The 20498-nt window shown below is 40.7% G+C and overlaps 1 protein-coding gene and 1 non-coding gene across 2 annotated transcripts; one reads left to right on the top strand and one right to left on the bottom strand.

The window, feature by feature from the left end:
- The first annotated feature begins 1393 nt into the window (after positions 1-1393).
- Positions 1394-20168, top strand: ALKAL1 (ALK and LTK ligand 1). Its single transcript, XM_035011066.1, has 4 exons — positions 1394-2327; positions 16902-16955; positions 17778-17858; positions 20104-20168. Exons 1-4 carry the CDS (start codon positions 2138-2140, stop codon positions 20166-20168), a joined length of 390 nt encoding a protein of 129 aa, XP_034866957.1. The 5' UTR covers positions 1394-2137.
- On the bottom strand, positions 12841-12947 carry LOC118015523. Its single transcript, XR_004680667.1, has one exon. It is a non-coding gene; the product is annotated as a U6 spliceosomal RNA (small nuclear RNA).
- Positions 20169-20498: the final 330 nt, after the last annotated feature.

The raw sequence follows: 20498 nt of genomic DNA, 5'->3' as shown, positions 1-20498 counted from the left end.
CCTAGGTGGAACTGCGATCCCTGGGAGTATCAGAATCTGCATTCTTCACAGACACACACCAGATGCTTCTTTCACAAGCTACACGCAGCCTGAGGACCACAGAAATTCAATCTTTTCACTTTATCAGAGAGAAAAATGGAGGCTAAATAGTTTGCTCAAGGTCATATGGCTAATGACTGAGCAAAAAGTAGAGCTCAAACTGTCAGGCCATAAAAAGTTCATCAGATTGATTACTTCCTCTAGTTTCAGTGTATGGAAAGGGAAATAATCAAGCTTCTTGGCTTTTTTTTTTTTTCCCCTTCCCTTGATAGTTGATTTGGAGTTCATTTCTCATTGCTACTTCTGTATCACTTCTACCAGCATTATTTCACCTTGTATCTTCCCAGTTTTTCACAGTAGCCGCTAACTTACTATATTTCTAATTGAAGTAAATTTTTGAAATACTTGTCAATGTCCATAGACTTCCTATGTTTTCTTATTTCACTTGAGTAAAGCTGTAAGAAGAACTTATTCTACCTAACTAGGGTCTTCCGAGACTCTTTTAACATAATTTTTCTTTTTCTTTTTTTTTAAAGATTTTATTTATTTATTTGAGAGAGAGAATGACATAGAGATAGCATGAGAGGGGGGAGGATCAGAGGGAGAAGCAGACTCCCTGCTGAGCAGAGAGCCTGATGTGGGACTCGATCCCGGGACTCCAGGATCATGACCTGAGCCAAAGGCAGTCGCTTAACCAACTGAGCCACCCAGGCGCCCTTTTAACATAATTTTTCTAAGATCACTTTTCTGTGTCTCCTATGGCGGAAGTCATTCTCATCTGCCAGATGCTTAATAGTATAGAGATTGGAAGTGGCAGTCTTCACCGGTATCTTTCTCTATATAGAAAGTTTCATTGAGCATGATTTTTACAGGGCTCTTGAAAAGCTTGCTATGTTTCCCCAGTTCCCTGGGACAGGTTGGAAATACCAAATCTAGAAAAATTATTTGAACGCATTGGGGTTATTTTTCAGGGTTTGTGACTAACAAGATCTCTTTGTAGGAGAATTTAACGTTGGACGGTGCCTCATGTGGTTATTCCCTTGAGTTGTCTCTTTCTGCTATTTGCCACGTTGCATCCGAAAAGATGATTAGCAGTCAATTGATTAGGGAGTAACTTAAACATTTCTCAATATACTTAATATAAAGTAATAAATCGGGCTAATGAAATAACTAAAATCACAGTAATTTACACAGCACAATTTGATCCAGAGATGCCCATTTTATTTTAATCAGAACAAGTGGACTTAATCTCATTTTTCTATTGTTAGCATCCACAAAATATTTGGAGAGTACTTTATGTCAAAAAAAAGAAAAAAAGAAAAAAAGAAAATCTAGCCCTCTGCGGTTTTGGGCGCACGGGTAAACCTTGATGACTTCATCTGTAGTAGGACTCAACCTGGGGAATCAGAGCAACCCCAGCAGGAAGGCGGGAGAGCTGGGCGTGGGTGGTCGGCGGGCCCAGCCTTGACCTCCTGGGTCCTCAGCTCCGCCCTTGCTGCGAGGAGAAGGCACCATCGCGCCGGGGCGGAGCCGCCCTCCCCGCAGGTTGGACCTCCTGCTCCCGGCTTGGTCGCGCCGGCCAGCACCTCCAAGCGCAGCTGGATTCAGGCTGGAGAAGGTGAGCTCTGTACCTTTCAGCCCCCGGAATCGCCGTCTCCGCACACCATGGCCCGAGTCTCGACTCTGCCTTCTTCCGTCCCGACCTAGAAGTTTCGGGTTCTGTTGACCCACAGAGACTGAACCAAGACCCAGGTCCCGGCCCCGGAGGGGCATTCCGTAGGGAGCCCCGAGGACCTGCTGATCCCGAGGCTCGTGTGTGCCGTGCCGGGGAGTCCGGTGCGCTCGGACTCGCCTTTGTGCCCTGGGACAACCCTGCGGTCCCCAGCAGCCGCTCCGCTCCGCGTCCCCGCCCAGAGACACCGAGGCACGCAGGTATCAGCCTACGCCGGCTAAGTCCCAGCACTGTTCCAGCCGGACGCCGCGGGGACACCTCCCCACAGCCCCTCTCCTGGCTCTCGGACCCCCCAGTCCCGGCACACACACCTGCCTCGGGACCCGCCCCTCGGAGCCTCCTGCGCGGTCCTCCGCGTGCGCAGACATGAGGCCAATTAAGCCAGGCGCCCCGCTGCCCGCGCTCCTCGTGCTCGCTCTGGCTTTGTCCCTGCCCGGGGCCCAGGGGAGGCCCCGGGGTGGCAGGGGAGCACGTGCCACGGACCAAGAACCCAAGTCGTGGCTTTTCCTCCCCGCGGCCAGGGCCGGCCCGGCTCCCAACGCCTCCCGGAGCACTGGTAAGCAATCCCCTTCCCAGCCAGTCCTTTGCTCTGATGAGGGTTTTAGGAAGGCGGAATTAAGCAGAGCAGAGGACAGACCATCTCTGCAGATAACCGGTTCTCAGGAAAAGAGGTAAAGAGTTTATTAGATTTAACATTGTTGAGACTTAAGTAGCAAAAACCCCCATCTCGCAAAGGAACGGGCGTGATGTGTCCCTTCCCGGGTGAAGGTCTTTTCAGTAGGCTGGTGGAGCAGCCGAAACCTGTGGGGTTCAGCCCCAGCCGGCCCACGCATAGTGCACGGGTTCTGTACCTGTCAGCGCCTCATTCTGGGTCTTCCTGGGTTTTTGAGAATTCAGTGAGCACTGCCTGAACACACAGACGCAGCCTGAACAGGCTCAGGAATGCCCCTTTGTTTCCCCCTTCAAGCTGGCCTCAGGGAATGGTTGAGGAACCCGCGATTTTGGGCAGGTTGAGGTGGCTGTTGTTCAATCGGACCTTCCCTAGGCGGGGCTCCCAAATCAGCTCTGGGCACTCAGGTCCCTGGCTACTTAGATGCGGAAGGAGGGGACTAGGGAAAAACGGAGAAAAAAACCCCAGCCAATATAGAGGTCATGAGACGCCCCAAGGTAACGAAGTCCAGTATGATTGGGAAATGTGAAAATCCCAGGGCACAGTGAGGTCAGAGGGGGCAGACAAGAGTGCAGGGCACCCAGGGCAGGAAGGAAGGTAGTGAGCAAGGAACAGAGAAGCTGCTACCACGTGTCTCTGTTGAGAGCCCGTGCCTTACAGAGCGAGGTAGAGCCACGGCCAGGCGTGGAGCAGAAGTGACCCTGTTCGGGGCCATCAGCTTGCTGCGGGGACCAGCCCCGCTGGGCTGCCTGAGGAGGCCCAGCAGGCTCCGCCTTGCTCTCACCTCATAACTCTTTTGCCTCATACTTCACTTTTAAGAAAGCAAAGAGGGATTACTTAGTATCACTTTTCTTTCATAATGGTTGTGATATAAATACATAGTTATTTCCTCCACAAACTTTCACTGGAGTGCCTATTATATGCCAGTCATCATGCAGAGGGCTGAGGCCACCTACTGAAGCAGGCAGCCCGCGCTCTGTCAGTATGCACTCTGGGTGTGGACGGAGGGAAGGCTGGTGCACAGGTAAACCGGAGAGGAAGCAGAGGAAGGTGTGGGCCAGGGCCTCAGAAGCTGAGGTGGGCTGTTGAGCTTCCGGTGCCCGGGGTGAGCTTTCCAGGGTGACTGGCAAGCCCAGGGCTCTCAGGAGGGGAGGTGGGGCCCTGTGGGTGACTACAGCGGTAATGGTGCCACATCCTTCATATACGTGGACTTGAAATTATTGTGAGCCCAAATTCTTATCTCTGTCAAAAGTTCAGAAATAGCCAAAGTAAAACAAATGAATGACCAAAACAGTAATTAGTAAAATTTTATTGGGCAAGCACCAAAAAGACAGTTTGCACACCAGGCGCACTCAAACCGAAACATGGAATGAGGCTCAGGGTATATTGTAAAGCAGCCTATGTGGTGAGAAAGCAGTGACCACTTATTCTTCACAGTGATTGGTTATAGTATTAAATTAAATGTTTGGGAATTGGTCTGTAGTTACCTAATATCCACATTGGGAAACTTTAAGTTTTGCTTATGATTTTTAGAGGCATAAGCAAGAGACGACCCAGGTCAAGTCAGCCTTGCAAAATAAGCTAAATTAAGCTTTGTTTGTATGACAAAACTGGCTTGGTCAGCTCAGAATTTTCAAGGCTGGTCTCCATTTGGTTTTGATTTCAACATCTCAGAGAAAGAAATGTCACGTTGGAATGAAAAAGAGTAGGAGAAAGTCCCAAACTACAGAACCATTGTTAACACATTATTTAAGACCAGTTTCATTTAACAGATCTTTTTTCCCTAGTCACAGATTTGCAGTGGTGTTTTTTGGTTTTCTAAGAAAGTCCTAACTACTCTTGGACGCAGGACGTTCCATCCCCGTGTGACTTGTCCCATCTGCCTTCTGTGGTTCTCATCGGGCACCACAGCAGGTACCCCTGTGCCAGCCACACAGATTCAGGCTGTTCCTGTAAGGAATGCCAGCCGGTTCTTTGCCTCTGCTACTTTGGAGCCTCCAGGAATGTGCTTCTTTCATCTCTCCAAATTCTGTCTATCCTCCCAGGCCCTGTTACTTTGTGGTATCTGTGTAAGCAGTTATAACACTCCTCATACTGTAACTTGTAATAGTTTATATATATATAATATATATAAAATATATACATAGTTTATATCTGTATAATATAATATTATATTATCTGAATATAAGCCTCTTGCAGTTGGAACTGAGGATTACTCAGTTTTTAATGCCCTGTAGCCTATCAAAGTCACTGGACACAGTTGACATTTAAGAGGAATTTTTTTCTTTGGAACTGAAATTTTGAAAAGAAAAAATTTTAAATCAGCTTTAAAAGAATTGATCTTTTATTTGCCCTCAAAGCCTGATTAGATCTTATGACTTAATCTGTGTCATTTCTGAGTCATGAGCTCATTTCTTAGCATTTATGACCAAGTTTAGACAACACGACATCTGCTGCCCTTAATACCTTCTAGGGCAGTGGTTCTTAGAATGAGGCCATACATCTCGGAAGCAACTGGGAGGCAAGTTTTGAATGTAATTATTGTATTCACCCTGGATATCCTAAATCTCTGAGTATAGCCCATGCCTGTGCATCAAAAAGCTCTTGGGAGATTCTTGTGTACATTGAGTTTTTGGAATCACCAGAGATTTTTTTTTTTATTTGAGAGAGAGAGACTGAGAGAGAGAGAGCATGAAAGGGGGGAGGGTTGGAGGGAGAAGCAGACTCCCTGCCGAGCAGGGAGCCCGATGCGGGACTCGATCCAGGGACTCCAGGATCATGACCTGAGCCGAAGGCAGTCGCTTAACCAACTGAGCCACCCAGGCGCCCCACCACCAGAGATTTTTAATTGAGGAGGGTGGGGAGGAGAAAAGTAGTATATAAGAATCTTCTGGAAAGTTTCTTTGAGACAGAGACAGTTCCTGACTGACCTCCACAACCCTGACCACACTTCTCTTTCCATAGCTCTCTGCCCACTCCTTCATTCCCACATGTACCCACAGCACCATAGCTACATTTTCCCGCGTGTTTGAGTGATAATCTGTGAAAAAAAGGCTTCCTTGGTCTGCCAGCCTCAGGGACATGGCCATTAGGTCTCTTGTTAGAGAAGCACTATACAAGAACTCTGAAGACCTGTGGTATGAGGAGCTTTATGTAAACCAGTATTAGCCAAACTTTCTCTCCCTACCCCTTCTTTGTTTTTCTTTCTTCCTCTCTCTCTTACTTTCTCTCTTCCTCCCTTTCTTTTTTTCCCCTTCCTCCCTCTTTCTCTTTCTTTTAAAATCTAACATTTATTTGCATCTCACAGTACTGGTTTTGAAGGAGTCCACTCTGGGTAACATTGTTTTGGCCACTGCATGTGCCCAGCTTTACCTCAGCACCTGGGGGACACAAGGGGAAAGCCCAGGACAGAGTAAGTGACAACAGAAACAAGGAAAGGTGACTTGAGGGCAGAGCAGTGGGGAGTGGCCACTTATCAGACTGCTAGTCTTCCCCAAGACACAACAATATCGGAATTAGGTCAGTTAATAACCCTACAGTGGCTTGTAAGTGGTCAAGTGAAAGGAAGAGTCACAGGTCTCTCACTTTAAATTGAAAGTCAGAAATGATTAAGCTTAATGAGGAAGACACATCAGAAGCTGAGATAAGCCAAAAGCTAGGCCTCTTGAAGCAGTTATCCAAGATGTGAATGCAAAGGAAAGGGGCACTGGGAGCCACTGGGTGGCTCAGTCGGTTAAGCATCTGCCTTTGGCTCCCGTCATGATCCCAGGGTCCTGGGATCCAGCCCCACGTCAGGCGCTCTGCTCAGCAGGGAGCCTGTTTGTTCCTCTCCCTGTAGCTCTGCCTGCTTGTGCACTCTCTCTCTATCAAATAAATAAATAAATAAATAAATAAATAAATAATGCAAAGGAAAAGTTCTTGAAGGAAATTAAAAGTGCCACTCCAGTGAACACACGAATGATAAGAAAGCAAAACAGCCTTATTGCTCATATGGATAAAGTTTTAATGATCTGGATAGAAAATCACACCAGGCACAACACTCCCAGGCCAATGCCTAATCCAGAGCAGAGCCCTAACTCTCTTCAATTCTGTGGAGGCTGAGAGAGGTGAAGAAGCTGCAGAAGAAAAGTCGGAAGCTAGCAGAGGTGGGTTCATGAGATCTAAGGAAAGAAGCCATCTGCATAACATCAAAGTGTGAGGTGAGGCAGCAAGTACTGATACAGAAGCTAAGCCAGTTCTCCAGAAGATCTAGCTCAGATCCCTGATGAAGGTGCCTATACTAAACAGATTTTTAGGGTAGATGAAATAGCCTTCAATTGGAAGAAGATGCCATCTAGGACTTCCGTAGCTAGAGGAAAGTCAATTCCTGGCATAAAGCTTCAAAGGACAGGTCGACTCTCTTGTTAGGGGCTAATGCAGCTGGTGACTTTAAATTGAAGCCAGTGCTCCTTTACCACTGTGAAAGTCCTGGGGCCCTTAAGAATTACACTGCACTGTAGAAATGGAACAACAAAGCCCAGATGACAGCACAGCTGTTTGCAACATGTTTACAGAGTATTTTAAGCCCATTATTGAGATCTTCTTACTGCTCAGAAAACAGATTCCTTTCAAAATGTTACTGCTCATTGGCAGTGTACCTGAGCTCTGGTGAAGATGTACAGTGAGAGTCATGTCAGCATGCCTGCAGCCCATGGATCAAGGAATAATTTTGACTTTCAAGTCTTATTATTTAAGAAATACATTTCATAAAGCTACAGCTGCCAGACAGTAAATTTGAAACCTTCTGGAAAGGATTGGCCTTCCAGATGCCATTAAAAACAATCATGATTCATGGGAAGAGGATAAAATACCAACATGAATAAGAGTTTGGAAGAAGTTGGTTCCAACCCTCATGCATGATATTGAGAGGTTCAAGACTTCAGTGGAGGAAGTGACTGCAGATATGGTGGAAATAGCAAGAGAAGTGGGTCTGAAGATGTGATTAAATTGCTGCAATCTCATGATAAAACTCTTACAGATGAGGAGTTGATTCCTATGGATGAGCACAGAAAGTGGTTTCTTGAGACGGAATCTACTCCTGGTGAAGATGTTGTGAATACTGTTGAAATGACAAGGAAGGATTTAGAATGCTACGTAAACTTAGCTGATAAAGCAGCAGCAGGGTTTGAGAAGATTGAATACAGTTTTGGAAGAAGTTCTACTGTGGCTAAAATACTATCAAACAGCATCACATGCTAGAGAGAAAGCGTTTGTGAAAGGAAGAATCTGTTGAAGCAGCAAATTTCACTGTTATCTTATTTTAAGAAATTGCCACAGTCACCTCAACCTTCAGTAAACACCTGATCAGTCAGCAGCCATTAACCTCGAGGCAAGACACTCCACCAGCAAAAAGATGAAAACTTGCTGAAAGCTCAGATGTTGGTTAGCACATTTTAACAATAAAGTATTTTTAATTAAGATATGTACATTTTTTAGACATAATGCTATTGCACACTTAATAGACTGAAGTATAGTATAAACATAACTTTTACATGCACTGGGAAACCAAAATTTCATTTGGCTTGCTTTATTATGGTGGTCTGAAACTGAAGCTGTAACATCTCCAAGGTATGCCTGTGTCTATTACCACTCATATTTTAAGATGTACCCAGAATTTGTTTTGATCATGCATGACAAGACATGGAAGTAACCATTGTGAAGGGAGAAGTTTTACTCACAGTTCCCTAGAAACAGGAGGCCCAGCATGCCTCTGGGCAAGCAGCAGGTTTGGTCAGAAGCAGAGTGAGTGAAAAAGAGCAAAAGCCTTTATCAGTGGTTCCTTCTGGAAAGGCAAGGAGAGTGGGTTTAGGATTGACTAGTTTAAATAAATTCGGTGGGCTCTGGGGTGTAGTGGTCTGCAGTTGTCTGGTTCTGGCCCTGGGTGATTAGGGCAGGAGAATATTGACCTTGAGTATGAGAGCTGGATGAGGGAGTTTGTGGGGGTGTGGGCTCTGAATTGGTTGGTATGTAAATGAAAGGTGGGGTTGCAGGCTTTCTTGTCTCTAGGAATTGGTTAGCTCTGGGAGGGGCCATCTCACCAGGGCCAGCAAGGTCTCAGATGTCAAAGCATCAGAAATACAGAAACTTGAAAGGCATGATTTCACCTTCACCAACTTTGCCTGGGTGCTGGCTGGCCCTCCGATCTCTGTTCCTGTCTACTGTGCACCTGTCAGTCTTTATCTTACGGGACCCTCGGAAGCTTTGCTGCCACTGACTCCTCCCTGTCCACAATTATTCCTGCTTTGCTCTTTTTCTCTGATCACTCTTCTTTCTCTCCCTGACCACCTGTCTTTTAACTCCCCTTTAAGTGTGCATCCCAGGGTTCAAGTCCCAATCATGAATTTTTTTGCACTCAAAGTATTCCCTTATGTGATCCCGAGTACCTTTGTAGTTTCAATTATTGCTTCTGTGTGGCCCTTCTGTGGCATTTAAATGCATACATCCACTATTTGCTGAATATCTACACTATAGGAATTTCAAACTTGACCTTTCCCTATCTCAACCATGCCTCTGCCTTCAAATCTGACTTAGTACTTCTGGTCTCAGTAAAGAGGCTGTGCTTCTCAGGTTTCATGAATTGACTATTGGATTAACAGCACCGTGGGATTTTCCAGTGGTTCAGTTTGTTGACAAGTTTCTAGCTGCCTAACCCAAGAAGAACATAGTAGTTCTGGATTCTGTGTTTTTCGTTTGCACTAATCTACTGACATTTGGTTGTCGTTCTTTTTTTTTTTTTAAAGATTTTATTTATTTGACAGAGAGAGATAGCAAGAGCAGGAACACAAGCAGAGGGAATGGAAGAGGGAGAAGCAGGCTTCCCGCCGAGCAGGAAGCCCCGATGCGGGACTCGATCTCAGGACCCTGAGATCATGACCTGAGCTGAAGGCAGATGCTTAACAACTGAGCCACCCAGGCGCCCCTTGGTTGTCATTCTTAATAACAATGTTTTCACACTGAGGAATGCTGTACATCTATTTATTTTTGAGATGCTTTTAAAAAACATTTTTATAAAAATCTGGTTTGTCTTTTTAAGTGTCTATGGAAGTGATCATTATAAATCTGAAAGGGGGATTAACTAGATCAAAACCAGAAAGGAAATAAATCATTTTCATGAGATTAGTCCTTAAATAAAATGGCTAAAGTTCAAATTAAACATGAATTAGCCTGTGGTTTAAAACCTGGAAGAAATCTACCTTACAACACACTTTTGTACTTTTTACAGTTTTCTGGACTTATTTGATATTTTGTCCTTTGGTGAACATACCACATAATGTTAGAATTTTGTCATAATATTTTATAACTTAGGACTTGGAAAGCTGCTTTAAGATTATTTAGTTTGTTTACCTCAGTGTAGAAAAGAAGAAACTGAAGCATCTTTGTAGGTGTGTGGCTTGAGAAGGCAAGTGACTGCCGGGTTAGGAGAGGGCATAGTGCACAGTTGGGTACAGAGTGTGATTCAATATGACTGTATTTTTGAACTCAGATAATTTTAAATGATTTGTTTGTGTCATTTGTAGAATCATTGGTGAAATATTACAGTTACTGTACATTCTAAAAATATATTCTATCAAGCACCATAGCACAAGTTTAGAAATAATTTAAACACGAGGTGTATTAAAAATCAGGTCATCCATACATATCACACATATATGTCCTTGCTCTGTCAGCTAAGAGAGCCTCGAAGCTACTGGACCCCAGTAGCAACAAGCTCACCTAGTATCCAGATTGTGGTTTCTAATACCATTCTTCAATAAAGGAAATGGGCTCTAATAAAGGAAATGGCCGAGACTAAGATTGGAACAAGGAATGATTCAAGATGAGCCCATAACATCTGGTAGTGCTAGAAAATAAAGAAGTGATAAAAATGCAAAGCAACACCACCACCAACACCGCCAACCTCCATGATGACATTATTTTTTTTTTTTTTTACTGAAAAGAATTCTGTATCTTGTCTTCTAATAATCACAAACTGCTTATTGATTATGAAGTACTTCAGTACAGAGTACGCAAAAGTTCTGTATCTTGCTTGGAAGATTTATATGACTGCTTTCAAACTTGAACTCCTGTGAGTTCTTGTTAAAGTGATTTTATAGCTCTGGGCCTGGAATTCTGTATTCCTTACAAGCTTCGCCAAGATCCACAGAACTGAGTTATTTAGTCAGCAGACACTAGGAACTGTAAGGGTGCCTTCTTGGGAGCTGAAGCTGCTTGTCTAGGGAACATACTTTGAGTAGCAAAAATTTGGGAAAAAAAAAAAGGCAACTAGTTTACTTCATTATCCTGATTATAATTTGCAGCTGAAATAGCATTAGGCCCCCCAAAGGTTACATGCAAAGAGTTAATCTCTTTATTTAAAAATCTTAAACTCTAATAAAAGAGGAATGATGTAAAAACATATATTTTACACATTTACAAATATATACTAGTACAGATGCCATGTAATTATACAAGGACAGAAAAAAGTACTTTATGACAGTGTATTTTTTAAAAAAGATTTTATTTATTTGAGTAAGAGTGAGTGAGAGAGAGAGAAGGAGCAGGGGGAGGGAGAGGGAGAGGCAGACTCCCAGCTGAGCAGGGAGCCTGATGCGGTACTCAATCCTGGGACCCTGAGATCATGACCTGAGCTGAAGGCAGATGCTTAACTGACTGAGCCACCCAGGCGCCCCATGACAGTGTATTTAAAAATCCTAAAAGTATTTTTTAAAGATATTGCTTGCTTGAATATGTTTGTCATCAGCTTTTTTCCTCAAATATTTAATACATTTCAATGTTTTTCAAATACTGATATTTCCCACCAGCAATTTTCTCAACATTGATATAATAAGGCTAGTTTTTATTTTTGAAAATGGAACTGTTTTTATATATTGAGAAAGAGAATAGTTGTGTCATCTCTAACTAAAGGAAGTGATAACTCAAGAAACTATATAGCAAACATTTCAATTTAGGTACCTGAAAAATGCTAGCTTAAAACATAAAATGAAGGAATGCCCCTCAGTACCTAATAAAGTGCAAAGATCAATTAACATGGCTTTGTAAAGAATCAATCAAGTCGGAGCAACTATCTTTATGGTAAGATATTGTTATATGCAGGTAGAAGTGAACACTAAACATTTTCTATTATTTTGTTTTCTAGTTGTTCTGTCTTATGACTCTTTTTATTATTCCACATAATCCCTGCTCATTTAAAAAAATTTTTAATTTAAATTCCAGTTAGTTCATAGGGTAGCTCTATTTTTAACTTTTTGAGGAATCTCCATACTGTTTTCCAGAGTAGCTGCACAAGCTCGCATTCCCACCAACCGTGTAGGAGGGTTCCTCTTTCTCTGCATCCTTGCCAACATCTGTTGTTTCCTGAATTGTTCATTTTAGCCATTCTGACCTGTGCAAAGTGGTATCTCATTGTGGAACTAGAGGGTATTATGCTAAGTGAAATAAGTCAATCAGAGAAAGACAATTATCATGTGATCTCACTCATATGTGGAATTTAAGGAAAAAACAGGACCGTAGGAGAAGGGAGGGAAAAATAAAGACGAAATTGGAGAGGGAGACAAACCGTAAGAGACTCTTAATCAGGGACACCTGGGTGGTTAGTTGGTTGGGCGACTGCCTTTGGCTCAGGTCATAATCCTGGAGTCCTGGGATCGAGTCCCTTGTTCGGTGGGGGGCCTGCTTCTCTTTCTGACCCTCCCCCCTCCCATGTTCTCTCTCTTTCTCCTTCTCTCTCTCAAATAAATAAATAAAATCTTAAAAAAAGAGAGAGACTCTTAATCATAGGAAACACACAGGGTTACTGGAGGGGGTGGGGTGAGGAGATGGGGTAATTGGGTGATGGGCATTAAGGAGGGCACGTGATATAATGAGCACTGGGTATTATATAAGACTGTTGAATCATTGAACTCTACCTCTGAAACTAATAATACATTATATATTAATTAATTGAATTCAAATTTAAAAAAGGATGCAAAAAAAAAAAGTGGTCAGACTGTCAAAAAAATATATATATACTTACTCCTTTTGTAGTCCTCAATATGCTAAATAAAGAATATATTTCTAAAAAAATTACAGTTAGTTAATATACAGTGTAATAATAGTTTCAAGTGTGCAATGTAGTGATTCAACACTTCCATACATCACCCCATGCTCTTCACAGCAAGTGCACTCCTTAATATTCATCACCTACTTCATCCAGTCCCCTACCCCCTCCGCTCTGTTAACCATCAGTTTGTTCTCTATAGTTAAGAGTCTGTTTCTTGGTTTGCCTCTCTCTCTTTCTTTTTTCCTCTTTGCTTATTTGTTATGTTTCTTAAATTCCACATATGAGTGAAATCATATGGTACTTGTCTTTCTCTGACTGACTAAAAATATGGAACACTTCATGAATTTGCATGTCATCCTTGTGCAAGGGCCATGCTAATCTTCTCTGTATTGTTCCAATTTTAATATATGTGCTGCAGAGGTGAGCATGATCTCTGCTCATTTTGAACAAGAAAAGTAGGAACAAGAGATAAGCCTGTCAGCATTTATATACATATATGTATATGCTTATCTATTTCTTCATAAAAATATTATTGTAAACTTAAAACTGATGATGATGGCAGTTGGCAACTGTTTTGGTTAAATAAAAACTAGAACTTTTCACAAATTAGATGAATGAGATAGTAGTTTTGGGATACTTGTCACGCGTTATGGGGAGATCCTTTTGTTTTTAATCCATCTGTATATGTAATCTTTTATACCTTGTAGTTAGATACCAAAAGAATGAAGCATGCTTTTGAGGCTTGTGCTGTCCAACATGGTAGCCACCCAATGCATGTGGCTATTGAGCACTCACAGTGTGGCTAGTCCAAGTTGAGATGTGCTATAATTGTTAAATACATTTTGGATTTTGAAAACTTAGTATAAAAAAATGTAAAATGTCTTAATAGTTTTAAAGTATGGAATATGTGTTGAAATGATAACATTTAGAATATATTCGGTTAAGCAAAATAAATTATTAAATACATTTTACCTATTCCTTTTTACTTTTTAAAATGTGGTTACTGGGGCACCTGGGTGGCTCAGTTGGTTGGGCGACTGCCTTCGGCTCAGGTCATGATCCTGAACTCCCGGGATCGAGTCCCGCATCGGGCTCCCTGCTCGGCAGGGGGTCTGCTTCTCCCTCTGACCCTCCCCCTCTCATGCTCTCTCTATCTCATTCTCTCTCAAATGAATAAATAAAATCTTTAAAAAAAAATGTGGTTACTAAAAACCTTGAAATTACATATGTGACTTATATTTCTATAATGAAGATTGCTTTTTAAGACCATTTTCCACCAAAGATCAATCAGCTAATCTTGGGTGGGGGTAATTCTCTTATATTCGATTTCTCAAGTAATATTTTGTTGATCAAAAACTATCACAGGGGCATCTAACACTAAATACAAATTCAGTTTCAATCAACTATTTTTTTATTGAAAAAGTAATAAAGATTTATGTTCAAAATTAAAATTAATAATGAGTATGCATTGAAAACTACTACCTCTTCTCTCCCAGCCCCAGAATCCTACCTCTTGGAGCCTTTCGCAATCACCGTTACAGTTTTAATACAAAATCGAGTGTGCTACCAACCAGGCATTGGCAAACTCTTTCTAGAAAGGGCCAGATAGCAAATATTTTGGGTTTTGTGGGCTCTCTAATCTCTGCAGCAACCACTCAACTTTGCATTATAACACGAAAGCAGGCATAGACCACTCGTGAACAAATGAGCATGGCTGTGTCCCAGTAAAACTTTCTTTGCAAACACAGCCATAGAGCAGAATTTGACTTCTGAAGCTAGTGCTATTCATTAGAAATACAATAGCCTATCTTTAAACCTTTTGACTTATCTTTCTCCATCTATGCTTGTTTCTCCATACCGGGCTTTATGATTTTTTAAAAGTGAATCTTGACTGTGTCATCCCTTGCCTAATTCTTTGACTTCCCACCACTCATAGAATTAAGGACAAAGTTTATAAAGGACTATAATGTCATCTATGTCTGCTGCTTGCCTGCTTATTTATTTATTTATTTATTTATTTATTTATTTATTTATTTAAGAGAGAAAGTGAGAGCACAAGCATGAGCAGGGGAGGAGGGGTAGAAGGAGAAGGAGAAGTAGACTCCCTGCTGAGCAGGGAGCCCAAAGCAGGACTCAACCCCAGGACCCTGGGATCATGACCTGAGCCCAAGGCAGACACTTAAACAATTGAGCCACCCAGGTGCCTTTGTCTGCTGCTTTAGCTGACTTTTCTTTCCCTCACCTTCTTTCTCTTTTAGCCATCCTGGACAGTTCTCAAATACTTGAACACAGTGTGACCTTTTCCTCTTCAGAGATTTTCTTTCTTTCTTTCTTTTTTCTTTCTTCTTTCTTTTTTCTTTCTTCTTTCTTTCTTTCTTTCTTTCTTTCTTTCTTTCTTTCTTTCTTTCTTTCTTTCTTTTCTTCTTTCTTTCTTTCTTTCTTCCTTCCTTTCTTTCTTTCTTTCTTTCTTTCTTTCTTTCTTTCTTTCTTTCTTTCTTTCTTTCTTTCTTTCTTCTTTCTTTTTTCTTTCTTTTGGTCTAGGGTGCTGTTCCCATCTCTTCTTACTTAGATATCTCTTGCTTATCACTTCAGGTGTCAACTTAAATATCACTTTTCTGTTTCATTTAAGTCAATCTGCTTTATGTTCTTACATTGTGTTTGTACTTGGAAATGAAAATTCAAGTGTATTAAAAGTATGGTTTTCCTAGTGGCCTATACTGAGCTCAAGCAAGGCATTGATTGTTTTCATTTGAAAGGTAACAACCTACTTGAAGGATCATCCTCTCAGCTTTTAATTCCTTAAACATTTGTCAGATGACCCATCTGTAAAGCACTGTTGTACACCCTACAGGTGATGAACAAGACATTGTCCCTTTCCTCAAGAAGTCACAATATTGTGCTGGAGACAGACTCGTGCGCAGTTCACTATCATGCTAATCATAATGTGACAATTGCCTTTATAGAAATTAGAAAATGTGCTATGGGAGTGTAGAAGAGGAGTATCATCCTGAGTGTCATCATTGTGCCCAGGTCTACAGATTAAAATCATCAGAGAAATACAATTATCATATGATCTCACTGATATGTGGAATTTAAGAAACAAAACAGAGGATCATAGGGGAAGAGAGGAAAATATAAAACAAGATGAAACCAGAGAGGGAGACAAACCATAAAGGACTCTTAATCATAGGAAATCAACTGAGGGTTACTGGAGGGGAGAGGGGTGGACGGATGGGGTAACTGGGTGATGGACATTAAGAAGGGCAGTGATAGAATGAGCACTGGGTATTATATAAGACTGATGAATCACTGAAATCTACTATGAAACCAAAAATACATTATATGTTAATTAATTGAACTTAAATTTAAAATGTTAAAAAAATCATAGTTGAAAATGCTTTTGGAACTAGAATTATTTATAGACTTCGAATACACTTTAACCATAGAACTCCAACTGCACTCAACTGACTCAGCTTTCAGAAAGGGCCAGAGGAGCTACCTTGCCAGATAAACTGTGGAGTATTGACATCCCAGGAGCCAATTTGCCATGCTTGGTTTCAGAGAGATATGGGGGAAAGACCCATGTTCAGGCTGGAATGTAATTAACGAGAACACCAAAATATTTATATAAAGAAATACTTATATCTTCACTGTTGCTTTGTTTTTCTGGATTAGTTTGGATGGTTCATAAGTGCAGATGTTTGTTGTCCGTGGAAGGGGAGCTCCAATCTAGCTGCACTTCTATAGCCCTATAGTGCTGCTCTGGACTCACAACTGGGCTGCTAGGAGCAGGGAGCTCCCTATGCAAGGAAGCGCTCTTACCCCTCATTGATGGTGTACTTATAGTGAGTACAAAGTGAAGTGTGAGATGTAGTTCAATTTTTTATTTTCACTTATTTAAATATATGAGTCTTGGGTAATTTCTGGAGTTAGAATATATAAAATTAAATAATGAAGTTTACATAGTAGAGAGGGAAAGAGGAAAGTCAAGCATACCTTCTTGACATCTGGCTTGAGCAAAGGGTAAAGAGTGATGCCATGTATGAGACCAGGGAACATGGGGGGAAGACAGGTCTGGGGTATTGGGGAAATCAGATGTTCAGTTCTGGCTATTCACTTTTGAGAGGTCTATAAGTTTCCCGATTAGAATGGTAGAGCAAGCAGGTAGGTCTGAGGGAGGCCTGGAGCCCCAGGGAATGCTCAGGGCCAGAGATACAGATTGGGAATCAGCTGCATGAACTGCCATGAGTTCATGTGTTAGGTGGTTGTCATTATAGACTATTTATAAGGATATTTTTAATGGTGGAAATGTATCCAAGAAATTCTATTTTTAATGGTGGAAATGCATCCAAGAAATTCTAAAGTTTTTTTTTTCTTTTCAGAAATATTCCCAAGAGATTTGAATTTAAAAGACAAATTCATAAAGCATTTCACAGGTAAGCACAAAATTTATCAGTGATTCAATTAAATAAAAAGATTGTATGCAAATTACTGTGTTAGGCATTAGGGATATGAAGGTAAGTGTCCGTAAGAAGCTCAACAGTCCAGTTAGGAAAGTGGACAAATGCCATTAACTTGTATTAATAGTAATATAAACCAGATCTTGGTAAATAATAGAAGTGTAAATATAGTTTTAGGGATGCACAGAAAGTGAATAATTTTGCCAAAAACTACCAGGAAAGGCTTGTAGTAGACATGATATTTAAGTTGGGCTCTAAGGGATGAATAGTATTTTCCTGGATAAGAGAAGCATTCTGGTCAGAAGGAATTCTTCGAGAACATGGTAGTTTGGGGGCATACTGTGGGGTATGTTTAGGGAAGGGTGTATGTGACCACTGGACAAAAGTATGCCTGGAAATGCAGGTTGGAGTCATATTGTGAAGAATCCTAAAACTGAAGAACAGAAAGTGGGAACCAAGGATATTTATTTTTTATTCTTCACACCTACTTGGTTTTGTTTGTACAATTTTTTTTTTTCTGTCTAGAGCTTTCCCCCTCATAATTATTCTAAAGAGTTCTTCAGAAACTGAAGTTTCCATTATGTGAAATGGTGAGAATTGGTAATGAATTCAGATGATTTTTCACAGATTACAACTTACCAAGTCCTACAGAGCTAGGGTAAGGAGTCAGATAAGTTCTTTTAAGGGCATGGAAGGACGTTAAGTTACAGTTGTATTAGTTTCATCCATAAAGTGCTAGCAAATTTGTTTGGAAAATATGCCAATATTTATCATAAACGTTCTTTTCCTGTCTAATAGGGCCAGTCACATTTTCAGCTGAATGTAGCAAACATTTCCATCGACTCTATCACAACACCAGGGATTGCTCAACACCAGCTTGTAAGTAGTTTGGATAGTTTGGGTTTTTTTTCCTCATTAAAAAAAAATCTTTACCCAACAATAAATGCATGTAATTTTAAACTTCAACTGTCGGCGGCTGGGAATAGACTAAACATCGTATGAGATTCTATTTATAACACTGACAGTACTTAACTGAAGACTTGTGTGTGCTTTTAGAGTGCAAGGAATGGAACTGCATTGTAATTGGGACTATATCCAAATCTGAAAATAGCCAGATTTCCTTAAGGACTGAAATGTTTGTCAGGATTTAAACCTTTTATCATTTTTCAAATTCCTTGGCATAAAGGGCTCTGTCATATAAATGAAAAAAAAAATAAGATGACCATGAAGAATAAGTCAAAATTTCCTCTTAAGTTATTTTAAAGTAAATAGTTTCATATCATTTATACAATGAGTGATCGATTGTTCTGAATAATGGTAGCATAGTGTTTTAAAGGTGGCTCTAATGAATTCTTTTGGACACTTAAGTTACCAAAGTTAATAATTTCAAATGTAATATTTAAACGCTATCATCAAAACTGCCCAAATTGGGATCATGTGTGGTAACTCAGTTGGCTGTTTTTAAATTCCTTTCTAAACCTAAACTTCCCTTTTAAAGTAAATGGATTTTAAGCATTTTGTTTCTTTTTAACTAATTGGTCATCTTTTTTTTTTAATTTTATTATGTTATGTTAGTCACCATACAATACATCATTGGTTTTTGATGTGGTGATCCACGATCCATTGTTTTCGTGAAACACCCAGTGCTCCATGCAGTACGTGCCCTCCTTAATACTCATCACCAGGCTAACCAATCCCCCCTCCTCCCTCCCCTCTAAAACCCTGTTTGTTTCTCAGAGTACATAGTCTCTCATGGTTCATCTCTCCCTCCAATTCCCCCCCCCCCCTCATTTTTCCCTTCCTTCTCCTAATGTCCTCCATGCTGTTCCTTATGTTCCACAAATAAGTGAAGCCATATGATAATTGACTTTCTCTGCTTGACTTATTTCACTTAGCATAATCTCCTCCAGTCTCATCCATGTTGATGTAAAAGTTGGGTATTCATCCTTTCTGATGGCTGAGTAATATACCATTGTATATATGGACCACATCTTCCTTATCCATTCATCTGTTGAAGGGCATCTCGGCTCTTTCCACAGTTTGGCTATTGTGGACATTGCTGCTATGAACATTGGGGTGCATATGGCCCTTCTTTTCACTACATCTGTGTCTTTGGGCTAAATACCCAGGAGTGCAATTGCTGGGTAATAGGGTAGCTCTATTTTTAAATTTTTGAGGAAACCACACTGTTTTCCAAAGTGGCTGTACCAACTTGCATTCCCACCAACAGTGTAAGAGGGTTCCCCTTTCTCCACAACCTCTCCAACATTTGTTGTTTCTTTCCCTGTCCATTTTTGCCATTCTAACTGGTGTAAGGTGGTATCTCAATGTGGTTTTGATTTGGATTTCCCTGATGGCTAATGATGATGAACATTTTTTCATGTGTCTGTTATCCATTTGTATGTCTTCTTCAGAGAAGTGTCTTTTCATATCTTCTGCCCACTTTTTGACTTGATTATTTGTTTTTTGGGTGTTGAGTTTGAGAAGTTCTTTATAGATCTTGGATATCAGCCCTTTATCTGTAGTGTCATTTGCAAATATCTTCTGCCATTCTGTGGGTTGCCTCTTTGTTTTGTTGACTGTTTCCTTTGCTGTGCAGAAGCTTTTTATCTTGATGAAGTCCCAAAAGTTCATTTTTGCTTTTGTTTCACTGGCTTTTGGAGATGTGTCTTGAAAGAAGTTGCTGTGGGCGATGTCTAGATTGGTCATCTTGAAGCACGTTTAATTTTACTCAGGATGTGGAATCAGAATTGTTTTAATTTTTTCAAAAACTGCTTGTGTTCAATGACTAAGGGAAATTAATCACACTGGAGTCAAAGCAAACTTACTAAGTGGTAGCACAGCATAGTGGAGAAAGCTTACTCTTTGAACTCAAGCTACTCACTAGTTACGAGATTCTTGACCTTTGGATGTTGGTTTTTCATCTCTGTCTCTAAAGTGAGGGAACAGTAACATCTACCTAATTGTGTTACGAGAATTAATGAGAAAACCCAGGTTAAGCATTTGTTATGTTGGGTGCTTATTAAATCTTAGCTCTCGTTATTAATTAGTGACAATAATAATATGGTTTTCCCCACATTTGTGGTAACTATATACATAATTTGACCTTAAATGTTTTTTCTAGATTACAAGAGATGTGCTAGATTGCTAACAAGATTAGCAGTGAGTCCCCTGTGCTCACAGACCTAGAAGACTTGCCTTATGAGTATGTATTTATTTATTTTTCTTATTCTATTTAATAAGTTAACTTTCTTAAGAAATTTTGAACTATTTAAAAAGCCAGGTAGCTGATTTTAGCAACACCTAATGAACTTAATCTGTGGATTTTTCACTTAATGTTAAAGCTTGGTCTAAATGCATAGATTGCTTTATTGAATTAATTAAAAATGCCCTCAACAGTGATTAAATTAAGTAAAATAAACAGCTTTTTGGCAGCCTTACCAGTCCTGAGTGATTTTTAAAAATATTTCAACTTTTGGGGTTATATAATTATTGTGCAGAAACCTTATGCAGATAGAC

Source organism: Mirounga leonina, unplaced genomic scaffold (assembly GCF_011800145.1).
Source record: "Mirounga leonina isolate KUSES-001 unplaced genomic scaffold, KU_Mleo_1.0 Mir_165, whole genome shotgun sequence".
In the NCBI taxonomy this organism is placed as follows: Eukaryota; Metazoa; Chordata; class Mammalia; order Carnivora; family Phocidae; genus Mirounga; species Mirounga leonina.
Note: the sequence above shows the minus strand (reverse complement) of the source record. Positions and strands in the feature narration are given on the sequence as shown.

Coding starts and splice junctions, on each gene's coding strand:
- ALKAL1 (XM_035011066.1), top strand. CDS start 2,138: ATGAGGCCAATTAAGCCAGGCGCCCCGCTGCCCGCGCTCCTCGTGCTC. Junction 16,956..17,777: donor ATTCATAAAGCATTTCACAG/GTAAGCACAAAA, acceptor CCTGTCTAATAG/GGCCAGTCACATTTTCAGCT. Junction 17,859..20,103: donor GGATTGCTCAACACCAGCTT/GTAAGTAGTTTG, acceptor TGTTTTTTCTAG/ATTACAAGAGATGTGCTAGA.